The sequence below is a fragment of the Rhipicephalus sanguineus genome, chromosome 5 (assembly GCF_013339695.2).
Source record: "Rhipicephalus sanguineus isolate Rsan-2018 chromosome 5, BIME_Rsan_1.4, whole genome shotgun sequence".
NCBI lineage: Eukaryota > Metazoa > Arthropoda > Arachnida > Ixodida > Ixodidae > Rhipicephalus > Rhipicephalus sanguineus.
Genome location: NC_051180.1, coordinates 125,440,420 through 125,453,823, shown reverse-complemented (window position 1 = coordinate 125,453,823; position 13,404 = coordinate 125,440,420). Strand labels below are relative to the sequence as shown.

The window sequence follows — 13,404 nt, the reverse complement described above, 5'->3', positions numbered from 1 at the left end:
ACGTGGGTCGGTCTTTATTTTTCCCGCATTACAATTCTGTGCGCTTAACAAAGACTGCAAGTCTAGGCAAAATTTGCGTATGATGCTGCTTACTGGGCAATAAACAAAATAAACAGTGTCTCAACATCTATTGTCAAGGCGTACATCAGTATATGAAGCTCTGCAAGACCACAAGAAAAAAAGAAAGGAAGAAAGCACTGCGTTATGAATATGCATGTGCATAAAGGCAACGACACTGCTGGCAGTGATGGCTCGTCTATGAGTGAGGGAACACTCCTTTCTACACTACTGATATGTACAGCTGCCCAGCACCAATGTTTCGATATAGCTGCTTGCTGTTTACGACTCATACTCAGCAGTGGCGTGACAAGCTCAACAGCCTACTGTCACGGAAGAAGCCTAATACGAATGCTTTTCTGACACATGACATTTATGTGCAATCAAAGCCACCTTAGCTAAGTTAAGTCCACTTATAGTTTTTTGTGCGCTGTTGGCTCTACGACAGAGAAGGGGGTTACTGATTCTAACAGAGAATGAAGAATGACCCGTGAATTAAGCTTGTTCTCTTCTGAACTTTAATTGCATCCATTTATGCGTACTCTTATTGTGCTGCTTGTTGCAGAGGGGACAGGCATCCCGCTGGTCGACTGGTGTAAGCACCGGAAAGAGGACGAAAAAAGCGATAAGAGACTTTGGAGTTGGATAATCTGTATATAGGTGCTACGGAAGAAAGAAGGAAAGGAGAAGGAAGAGAGAAATAATGAAAGAAAGAAAGGAAGGAAGAGTATTAAATAAGGAATGCTCGTGGTGCAAGCAAATACTCAGGAGCCCACGCGGTGCAGACTCACTTGGATGCCAAGTCGGCCACCAGGTATTGCGCCTGCTCTAGGAGGTACCGCTGCGAGAGGTGGGTAGCCAGGCCTATGGCACCTCGACTGCCTGACGAAGTCGATGGCCCGAGGGAAGAAAGCGCAGAGGAGGAGGCACTGCTCGAGCACAATGCGAGGCTGGCCTTGTCCAACAGCATGGGCAGACCTAAGGTAGCTGCACTCTCGGGGCCAACCTACAAAGCAAGTGCGGTTGAACTTGACACGGCAACGGCCAAGACAAGACACTTCCGCAATTAACGGCCCAACCACCGTGGCAGCATTAAAACTTCCATCAATTTTTTTTTTCTTGTTTGTATTCCAATGAACAAGTACGTTCAGAAGAAGACCAGAATGTGAGGGAAAGTTCGCGAAAGAAAAAATGTCTTCCAGTCAGTAGCATGAACCTGCAAGGAAAATCCACCCAGATTTCACAGAAAGAAAATCACCTAGTTGAAGAATTTGCCTTTGTAAACCAGGCCAAAGATTTCGTCAACTTTCTTTCTGCCTGTGAAACCAACACTAGGTTTCCTTAGCAGCTTCGTGCTACGAAAGGGTGGATGATTGCCCTTGGATTCAATTCAATTCAATTCAATTTTTATTCAACATCTGACAGATGTTTGGTGCACGGACAAAAAGCCTGAAAAGGCTTGACTAGATGAGCTTGGATGAGCCTTAAACTAGCCAAGAGACTCCTTAGGCAACTGGAAGACCATTCATGTAAATTTTGCAGTCTACAGTGATTATGCAGACATGGTCTAAACAGGTCATTCGAGTGGTAAAACGTTATTCCACTTTGATGAAACTATCGGATCTGGCCACTGCAGCGTCAAAAGGAAAATCTAGGCTTGTGAATGTTCCTCGCAGATTAGCACCCTTTCGCTTAGGCTCTAAAGCCTGAAAGTAGCAAACACTCACTGTCAGCTGAGATTCCAGCCTCAAGGCTCCCACGGACTCCTCGGCCGAGCCTGGCAGCACCAGCAGGGCAGGGCTCTGTGGTGGAGGCGAGGACGAGGACGACGATGAGGGCCGTGCCAGGTGGTGGGCGTGGTGCGAGTGGAGCGACACGGGAATGTCCACTACCGAGTCGCGAGAGGTGCTTGGGGCCACCGATCGGTGCTGCGAGGAGTTAAGACGTACTACTAGCATCGATGTGGCCAATGAAAGAGCTTCTACAAAATGGCAGTTTCCCCGGGCAATGCATCACGGCCGCTGGCAAAGCTGAAGCACTTAAAGGGCCAGTAACAGGCCCCAACTTTCTTTTTTTAAACCTCCCAGAGAAGCTCGTTTCTTCCAAGGCCGCAACAATTATATTTTGCAAATATCATAGTGCTGCGTGCCACGCAAGCACCGCATTTTCAACAATTCCCACGCTCCTCTCCTGCAGAGTGCAGATACATTTATAATTCCTAGTTAGCACTTCCCCTGTTCCATTTTTCTCGCAAGATGACATAAACAGGGTACTGAAGAAGAGCTGCTTATGCATGGAGGGTAAAAGAAATCCTGTCGAGGCGGGAGATGTCGAAGTTTTCTTCACCTTCAAAATGACGTGAAATTGTGAAGGCAGTGCTTACCAGGTCCAACACTTGAGACATTGCTACCATTTCATCCGCAGCCCTCTGCTCAATTTCTTGTTCGTAGTGCTGAGCCTGCTGATGCGAGTCTGACACAGGAACGGGAGACTCTCTGAAGGTAGCCACTGCGAGCCGGGGAAGACCTCCAAACGGGACCTAGTGCACAGTGTGCGATAAGAATGCAAAGAATGCAGCTCCATTTTGTAAAGCACATGTGGCCCAATAAGTGCCTTTACACTCCTGTCACCTGCACTATTTACAGTCATTGAACCCAGTACGAATAACAGACCATTTAAGGAACATTTCAGAAACACATGCAACAACATTGAGTGTAAGCGTGTAATGTTTGCACCATTCACTCTTAAACAGGATATTAGATGAGACCATTTGTGAGTGCACTGTCAGCATAAAACAGCAATCACAAAAATAAGTAAATGTGAAACTATAATGCAAACAGAATACCAAAAGATGTAAAAAATTTATTAGGTACATATTAGATTGCACACCATGTCTTTCACGACTGTTATTAACACTTTTTGGGAGACTGAACGTAGTCAAATGTTTACTTCACCAAATGGAATAAACCATGCGAGATGCTGTTATAACCTTTACTATTTACAGATTATCTAAAATTTAGCAATTACAATAGTGTCAAGGCTTTGTAACAACTAAGCGAAGTTTGGGAGCATGAAAATACCAGAGATTCACAACAACAGAGTGCCACAGAGTAGTTTTATCTATAAAGACACTTATATACAGCTTAGCAAAATATAATACATTGAGAAGCAAGCATTTGGCAACTTCTTTGGTTTTTCCTTAAAAAAAAAACAAGAACAATTAAATTAGAAAAGCAATATACGTTTGGGGTTCACGGCATTTGTGAGTATGCTCACCAAAAATGGTTATGTTTATCAAACTTATACTGAACAACAACCTGTGTACTACTACGTCTTGGCTATGACGGTACTATGTTATGCAAGCAACAGTACAACCCAAAAGATCACAACACTAGCTTAGCAGCACAACGGAAGAATTTGTCTTGTCTATGACAACGCTTCATGCAACCAAAGTTCACCAACAACCTAGTCCCAGAAAAATCGGCAAATGGGAAGAGTAGTTACCTGTATGAAGGTTTCCATGCCATTTGACGGCTGCTGCTGACTGTATGCCTCTTCGTGGTAAACAACCAGTGCCGACTCCCTGTCGGTGGTGACAAATTCCTGCCGCTCATAATGATGTTGTGGCTGGTGTAGGGACACAGGAACACCACTTGCATAGTCCACCTGATCATTAAATTTTAACAGCCATTCACACACTTGCATCACTATAGTAAACATTTCAAAAAAGTCTTTCAGTAATATTTAGCAGACAATCCAGTGCTGACAAAGAGGTTTTTTCCCTATACATCAGTTGCAACAGTGGACATCAAAAATTGTGCACTTAATTACTCTTCATCGAACCAATTTTTCCTAATTACTTGAATGCGCATGTTATTAGTAGGGGTGTGCGAATATTCGAAATTTCGAATATTTTTCTCACGGTGTTTGCTATTCGATTTGATTCGCACTGGAATTTTACTATTTGAGCTATTCGAACTTCCCAAAAACAAATACAGTCAACGTCCGATTGAAAGGACCCCTTCAGATTTTTAATATGCTTCACCTCATTACACTCTCGTATTGCGGCAAAGCTGCCTTTCAAGCTCCGTTACAGTCGAAATTTGCCAAGACACAGTCAGTGTCCGATTGGAAGTGGTCCCTAGATTTTCAATATGCTTCACCTCATTACACCCTGGTATTGCGGCAAAGCTGCCTTTCAAGCTCTGCTACGGTCGCAAATGTACTAACTCAAGAAAACGCTGGCTCCAACGTGGAGATGAAAGATGTGGCAGAGGTGGGGGTTCAATTAATGCTGTTTTGGACCTGAAATTTGGGCAGGAAGTCCGAAAAATCGGAAGCCAAAGCTTTTTAGCATCCAAAATTTCAGATATTCTTGTATATCGACGTCTACAAGGCAGATTTGGAACTCCGGACTTGAAGGGAGCACACCCTTGTCTGCCACATCACTTGGGCTTCCACAGAAGTTGAAAGAGGAGGAGAGGCTGAGGAAATGGCATCTTTGCTTATCACGTGTAAAGTGTTGTCGGCAACGCTTTGGTTGCACCAAATCATGTACATAAATAGAATTCGGCCTCTATATTGCCTCATTCTTGATAAGACAACTAAGAAACACCACCTTGCCAGTGCTTCATCAACCTAGTGAAAAGAAACACTTTCATGTTGCTATCTCATAAGAATATGCTTAGGAATCCTTTCTAACTTTTTTTTCTGATTTCGCTTAGAAGTATTAAAAAAATATTCTAGAAATATTCGATTCGATTCGCACTCACACTTCAATATTCGAATTCGCTTCGCACCCAAAATTTTGCTATTCGCACAGCTCTAGTAATTAGCAATGAAGGGAGGCTGGCCAGTGTGCAAGGCAAGGTTCATTTGAGAGGAGTTCTGCAACTAATGCCATTAGTATGAAAATGCTCGCCCCAGAATGAAGCAAAAAATAAATTGGCGTGCCATACAGTTTTTGTAATGAAGTGCAAAAGGAGACGCTTTCTGGGGAAAACAGGTATAATAATAAGTGAACAGTTTTATATTTGGCTGCAAACTCATAGATGTAAATCTTTACACTGTCACTATTCACTTATTCACTCTGTGGTGCTGAGCGGTCCAGTTGCATGGTTTTGATATGACAACAGCTTTCTACTTCTATTCACCGTCAAGCGCCACATTTTGAAACTTGCCACTGCAAATATATTGAGGACAAGACTAATAACGATCAAATGGGAAAAGTAAGACCGATCTCTTTTAGCAGCTGATGCTGTAAAAGAAGAATATGGATTGATTGATCAGGTCTCGGATGCCACGGAAACAGAGGGTCTGCGACAGATGCCACTGCGAGCGTGTTCGTATAACGTAACTTGAACACCATGGATTTCTTAACGTCTCAAGGTCAGAACATTTCTTTCCATTTTCCAAGTATTTTCATTCCTACACATGTGGGGCCACAAGCCCCACCTATGCTTTTGAGCTCATTAACAGAATGCAACAGTTAAAAATAGAGCACGGACTTGCATCTTTATGAAAAGAAAGAAGGAACTCACAGCCATGCCGACGTCTGCATATGCGTGGGGCGGCCATACGACTTCTGCGGGAGGTGGTCCCCTGGAGCTGGATGCAGTGCTGTCGGAGACCAGGTCGGGCGCCTTGGCACCCAGAGATGCCTCGCCCATCTCTAGCTACAGTGCCTGCAACAAAACCATCACCACCAACCATCACTGGACATCTTAAACCTAATGCAGGAGATCCCCCTCTCCCGAAGACATAAGTCAGCAAACTCACTCACGAGTCGACTCACTCAAACTTAGATCAAGCCATGAGTCTGAGTCAATCCAGGTGTGTAATATCTTGGTGAGCTTGAGTCAGAGTGAGTCTGGTTGAGGAAAATTTTGGGGAGTCTGAGTGAACTCTACAATTTTTTGCCGACCTACCGTCCTATCTACTCAACTTCATCATTACTATCAGTTGGCTCACATTTATATTCACATCTACTCACACATATTTCAACGGACTAGCGTTCGTGCACCAGTTGAATTCCTATTGATCAGAGGGGTGAGCTAGAGGGGTGGGGGTTGACATCCTGCCCACGAATCCTTTCATGGGAAGCTGTTGATAAAAATACCTCGTGTGAGTCATCTCTTTCAATAAAAAATGTCCTTGCTGGACTGCAACTACTGATAACTCGTATTTAATGGTACGAGATCAAAAGGCGCCAAGTAGCTAGAGCACCTATTATGTGAGATATTGGTGTAAAAGAGCATTGACACCGTCACTGAGAAAGTGAAGTATATGCTAGAGGACTCATGAGTCAACTCACTCAGACTCAGATCAAGCCGTGAGTCTGTGTCTGAAAGAGTAATATTTTGCTGAGCTCGAGTCCGAGAAAGTCCTGTTGAGAAAAATTTTAATAAGCCTGAGTCCTAGCGAGTCCGGTTCAGGAAAATTTTGATGAGTCCGAGGGGGCCCTAAGCGGGAAATATATTTCATGAGCGAGTCTCCACAGTTTTTCGCCAACCTATGCCCAGAGATCACCTTTTGGAGCCCATTCTGCTACTGCATTTCTTTGTGTAAATGTTAACATGTTCGACAGAAATCTGCCTGGCTGGTGCCGATCTGGCCTCAAGTAGATGTTATCATTCGCCAAGCCTTAGATAAAGTAATCGGATCAAATATATAGAGAAGGTGCCGCAAAAGTTGGAGCACTCGAGGCAATCCCCATCAAAGTAATCACTTGGAATAAAGCCTCTCACAGCTTACAGATCATTTATTAGGTCTCTACTGGAATGTGGCACTTGGGTACAGCCTACTTGCACAAAAAGCAACCTCTCTAAACTTCAAGACATGCAAAGGAAATCATTTAGGCTCATAAGCAACAGTTATAATAGGTGGACGTCCCCTACACCTCTCGGACCCCTGACACCAAAATTGAAACTTCAAGATGTTTGTGTTGTTTGATTGCCCTGTATACGTGGGCACTTCTGACCGATTAATAGTGGCGAATGTTGTCTTTTAAGATATTTTAATTTGGTTTTAATGTAAGCATGAGTGCTCATCTGAGTTGGCAGCACCTCGCGACATCACCACTGTTATGAAGTACGTTGGGTGTGATGTTCCATGAGCAAAGTGAGTATTGTAGATATCACAGAAGATTTGCGGGGTGCACACAATACCCCGACTGGCACCCAATGAGGGCTATGGTTCCTTGCCCCTCTAGCTCTGTTGTCTGGCTGCTCATAAGGTGGTTATGGCTGCTTATGCCGGGAATGCTCTTCTTTTTCTTGAGGGGACACGCTCTTGACAGTCGAGTGAGTGCTTGACAGGCTTAACTCATACCGAATCACCCACGTCGTTTCATTCTCTACAGCACGCAGGGCCTCTATTTGAAAATTGCACTTTCAACGTCTCCAAAGCTTGGGTGCACATAACCTTAAGCGCTCCCTCGCAGTGGGGCGCTAGTTTCTTATGACTTTAGACGGGTGTTTTGAAGTGATGCTAAAAGTGGTCACAACTGACAACGCAAAGATTAATTATGATACGTTAGAGCATTTACAATTGAATTTTGGGATTATCAGACAAAAAGCTACAAATTACAGTAAAAAAGTCACAGACAAAATTTTCGCTGTCAGAGGTGTTTCAAAAGCAGCAAATGTTTCCTGAAAAAACAACACATTTGAAAGTTGACAATTCTTTTTTCTCTACCTCATTCAGAAAAATCAGCTGAAAAAGCACCTCAGTGCCACTAGCTTATCCAGCTCGTGATCTCGCCATTTTGGGAAATACGCCGAATAGTAACTCCTTTTTTTTTTTTTAATTGTAACTGGAATACCTGGGCAAAAATGTCATCTTACATGCACGTTCTCAATGGCACACGACATGGAGTTATACTCATGAATTGAAAAGCACCATAATTTTTTGTAAGGCGACTGCTATGAGCAAATGCTCATGATAAACGCACCATGACGATGCAAATATAGTCACTAAAGGTACAGTTGGCTCTGATGCCAATGTTTGAGTCAAAATTATGGCGATTTGAGATGAACTGTAAATGCTGAAAACAAAAGTATGAGCATTGCTTAGCCCTAAATTTTTTAGTTTCGACCTGCTAGTACCATAATCTACTTTACAGTTTTGCTGTCCATTGCACACAGGGCAATGTATGTGCGCACATCTTTTATACAGGGTGTCTTTTTTAAGACAATACAGACTTTTATAAAAATGCTATGACAGCCAGGCTCTCGTCAGCTTCGCACATAAACTTTAGTCGAGGCGGAAATACTTTGCTGCAGCTAAAGTGACACTGAAGAAATCAATTACAAAGACACATGAACTCTTTAATTATTGAGATGAGGTCCCTTGTTAATATGGGAAAGTTGTAAGTTGTCGTACTCTATGGCATACCCATTTTTTAGAATTTACAAATGTTGTACGTCCTCATCGATAGTCCTCATCGAATTTTAAAGCCAATACTGAAACTGGCCGCACCTGGCATGCAGCAAACACGGCCGCTCTGTTACGACAAACTAAAAATTCTCGTGACAAGGAAGAGATGAAATTTGAATGAAGCCGTGTCACGACAACGTCTTGTCGTGGAAAGCGTATCTCGCAGTGCACATACTTAGTATGTATCAAGAAATGTATCAACTAGCCCAATAATAATATCTGGGGTTTAACGTCCCAAAACTACGATACGATTATGAGAGACGCCGTAGAGGTGAGCTCCGGAAATTTCGACCACCTGGGGTTCTTTAACATGCACCTAAATCTAAGCACACGGGCCTCAAACATTTTTGCCTCCATCGAAAATGCAGCGGCGGCGGCTGGGATTCAATCCCGCGACCTTCAGGTCAGCAGTCGAGTCAACTAGCCCATGAGTGGATTCCTTCACAATATCGGCTACCTACCTGCATTTGCCTTCTAATTCGTACTGCTTCATTCCCCATCGCTTGACACTACACCTGTCCTCATGTAAGTCTGTCTGCAGATTCCACATTCGTGGTCCAGGCCGGCCTCATCGTGATCCGTGACTTCCTTCTACTTGAGATAAGGGTTGGTCATATCCTGGTGCAAAAACACCTCACGCTGGCAGGACATGTTGCCAGTTAACAGTGTACTTTGTGTTTACTGCAAGACACTTCAGCACGTGATACTGACAGTACTTTCTTTCTTGCACAGCGCACATCATTACTGAGGGTCTGTAGCCTTCTTATCCTGTTGTACAAGACTGAAATGTATGCCTGCACCCAAGTAGCTGTGGATTTTGATGCAATCATGTTCCCCGTCCCTGCTTGCTTTTGTTCTACAGGAAACCGAGTTGGCTTCCTGTTAGTAATAGCGTAACATTTCTTTTTGAGAGTAACAAAACCTTTATTTATTATTTGTAATCAGCACATTAAGTGGGAAATTTGTGTTCCTACTGACCTATTCCATTCTTCGCTGTTGCTTTGCTCCAGTCCTTGAGGTTTGAATCTCGTTTCTTTCATTCCCTCTTACATCCCTTCTCAGTATCTTCTGATTTTTGTTCCTGCCTCCCTTTCCTGAAGGAGGCTTTGTGCAACATTCATTCATGCAACAGTTGCCAGCATGTTTTGCTCTCTTAATTCCATATCTATCCATTGAATAGGTCTCCCACCTGAGTAATCATAATTGCAGATCCTCCAAAACAAACTGAAAGTTTTCTCCGTTTCTGAAAACTTTTATTACATCAAGCAAATAAACAGAAGAATTCATGCCAATTTGCAACAAGGTAGAACACAGAAGAAATCGAACAATTAGCCCATCAGAAGTCCTGCTAAACCCTGCCCATAATTGAGACTTATGTTTTCCTTTCCTTTACATGCAACGATTCCTCTACCTTTGGCCTCCCGATAATTGCCGTTTTGTTCACACCCATACGAATGAAAACACCAAGAAAAATCCAAAATTTCAGTGCACTAAAACTGATTTTGTAGAGTTTGCTTTTTTTTGTGTATTAATAACAAATAGCATCAATAGCAAGAAGCCACTGATATATTAGGTGTATTTCGTCAGTTTCTGGAACAAATACTCGGCCATAAAAGGACAACTTGTGAAATGAGCCAAGTTTGTGCAAGGTATCATGCGCAATACGGGGCCTCCGAATAGAACTGTCCTAATATGACAAGCTGTTGAGCCAGAGTACGTCTCGGCAAGTATTCCAGAAATCACAGACAATATAGCCCAACATCAGTATCTGTTCAGCTGAACATGACCCCTCCTTAAAGGTCAAATGTTAGACAACTTCACATTGGCTAGATTAGTAGTAGATTAGTAGCCTATACTACTGAAGAAATCTTGTCAGTTTTCATACTAGCAGCTAAATAGTGACTGCGCAGGCGACATGCACTTAGTAAGTGCATATGGCCTCACAGATTTGTCAGTGGATGACAAAGTTCATGCAGGTAGAGTTGTGTAGCTCAAGTTCTGCATCACTCTCAGTAAGCGGCAATGGTGGCTGCTCTTTCAGTTTCAGTATCAAATACACTTACTTTTGACAGCCTTATGTGAAACATCCGTGCACTACTTCGAACGCCTAAATTGTGCATGCAGGCTGCTTTATATCTACGCTATCTCAAACTAAGCTTATAAAGCCTAAATTTTTGTCACAGATGGCCCTTTGTAGGGAATCAATCAACCGTGTTCACTTTTCCAGACAAAACACAAAAAACTGTGCATAGATAGCATTACTAAGCCCACGTAAAATTTTGGTCTTGCAAGGTATCACTGATTCACAGGAACAGATAAAGGTTGCAGCAGGCCAGCTAATTACACAGTCTTGCTTTATCTCAACAGCACAGGTACGCAAGACAACCCCCAGATGTGTGCTTGGTTTGCGACCGGCCCTTCAGTGTCATAAAGATGAACACCCACACAAGTCGACCCAATCACTACGGCTGCACTGTTTACCGAGAATGGTTCAGGAGATATTTTTTGAGAACAGTGCTTGCTTACTTTGCAAGTTCAAAGTGATATTGCGAGATAAATGGGTACATAAGAAGGGAGGAAGTTATGGTGCATGTTTACTGAAGCAGGGGTGGCACGAACTTCTGCAGAGGGGCATTGTGAATCTAGTGCTGAGATCAGATTTCACAGAAAACAGTAAGACGAGACAGGCTCTGAACTACTAAGAATGAGCAATAATATATTTTTTAATTAAAGACTAAATTGACTGAAGAGCCATGCAGTTTCAGAGTGAAAAAAAGAGAAATTCATGTAAGAAAGTAAAGGAGCTTGTATAAATGAGATTCGATTCACAAGTTGAGACAGAGAGAATTATAACTACGTAAATGAAAAAGTAATCTAATTTTATTGCTATTAACGTGACCCCCTTACACAATGCCCGATTCGGGGCATGTGAGGTAACAATTTTTCAAAAAATAAATTGATGTATTCCCTAAAACTGCATTGTTCCACAACACTGTTTTTTACAGAGCAAAACAGAACATTACAATATGCAGAACAAAAAAATAAACTATTTCATGCATGGCTTTATTACGACAAAGAAACAGCTCCTCAATGCATACATGCAAACCAAAATTGCAATACATAATGTTAAATGCAATCAGAGCACAATGAGTACGTACATACATTTAGAAATAAAATAAAATAATGGCAGCACCACTCAACTATATCCTTTCCCACACTTGCCTTCCAGAGAAACCCGCGACAATACCATTTTTAATGCTGCACACAACTACATATATTAGTAAAACAAATGTATAAATGGTCATGATTGAAAACGCTCGCTAATTTCCATGCCTCATTTGCTTTCCAAGCAGTGTGATGGGATTTTTCCAGAACGTGACGTGGGAGTTTTCTATGAAACTAGCCAGCCTAATAAGTTCCTCCTACTCCTACAATGCACGTAAGCCACGACCTCCTCTAGCGTGATGTAAACACGCCGCTTCGTTGTTAATGCGTGCATGTACTAAGCTGGTTGTTACTGCTGTTCACTTAATGCAGCACCAGCTTCACATTAAGCGACGAAATTGCTTGATATACTTTGGCTACTTTATGCATACGTACTGTTACAAATTCATTACAGAGTATCATTTTCATAACAATGACGCTGCGCTTTTATGATGCGGACCCGGTACGATTCTTCGGCAACAACTGCCTGGAGCTCGCGACTGACTGCATTGTTTGGAGCTATAACCCGATGGCGTTTTAGCGCGACCGATATCGCAAGTTACATATCGATTTTGAAATTACATTTCGAAATGTTGGGGCCATCGACGTGGTAGCCTAAAACGAGTAAACAGTTTATTTTCTAATGGGCGAGATGGGTGCTAGCGTATCATACTCACGCGCTCATCGCTTAGATATGTGGCCATCAAGAAGAGTTGCTGTCGATATTACGAAAAATTGCGGAGCCTGGCAGAACGTCAACACAAGAGAGAGCCTACATAACGGACAAGCCTCGCACGGAGCGTTGGTACACGAAACCTATCCACGTTAGGCACTCGGTTTTCTACTGGAATGGACGGAAGTTTGAAAAAGTGAAGAGTACGATAGTTTCCTTCGGCATCGATGCAGTACACAGAGGAGTTGTGACAAGAAGGCTTTGCCGCACATATCGGCTTCCGAAGCTAGCACATGGACGAAATTCGCCGCCGATGCGAGCAATGGCGTCGGGCATCATTGTGCAAGATGTAGCGTCGCAATTTTTTCCAAATCACGTCGGCCGGCGTTCGATGCAAACGCGCAGCTACTGTTGCTGGCACTGCAGCCAGTGGAGCGCCAAAACGACGTGGCCACCCCCACAACGGAATGGGTAAGCGACGCGCGGTCCGCAGGAAATCAGCAGGGAAACATAAAGGACCGTACCAAAGGCGCGGAAGGTAATGCAGGGTAGAGGAACGTGACGAAATGGAACGGTCCAACGGCCGGCGCCGAAGCATCGGACGCAGTTCTCAGAGCACGATCGACACAGCCGGCACAGATAGCGGCAAAGACACTTACCGAGGCAGTTTTGGAGGCAGTATCGGGCCTTTCCTTAAATGCAAACCGTGCAAAGCATCGCAAATTACAATGGAGTTCGCCCTCCTCGCGTTGCGAACTTCCCAAGTCTCGCGTGATCTCGCGAGAACTGCGAAGCAGGTGGGTGTGTCAGTTTCGTTTTCTCCGCGACGCCGCGGAAAAGTGCGCCCAAGTGCCAGGCAAAAAAAAATAAAATAATAATAAGATTGCGACGGTTAAGGGTAGTTTCTCGCACATATTTGAGAGTTGCTGTTAGCCTGAGTAGAAACAAACGTCAAAATCTCGACAATATATTTTTAGCGCAAGCTGCTCTTCAGGAGCTTCCGATGATTCTTAGAAGCAATTATACAATCATCA

The 13,404-nt window shown here is 43.3% G+C and overlaps 1 protein-coding gene across 1 annotated transcript in view; it reads right to left on the bottom strand.

Annotated features, from left to right (window-relative positions):
- Positions 1-13,273, bottom strand: part of LOC119394228 (uncharacterized) — a 164,308-nt gene extending 151,035 nt beyond the window's left edge. The window contains 6 exon segments of the mRNA XM_049416028.1: positions 849-1,063; positions 1,785-1,985; positions 2,441-2,596; positions 3,562-3,723; positions 5,598-5,741; positions 13,030-13,273. Coding sequence (XP_049271985.1) covers positions 849-1,063; positions 1,785-1,985; positions 2,441-2,596; positions 3,562-3,723; positions 5,598-5,726 — 863 coding nt within the window. The 5' untranslated portion in view covers positions 5,727-5,741; positions 13,030-13,273.
- Between the last annotated feature and the right edge of the window lie 131 nt (positions 13,274-13,404).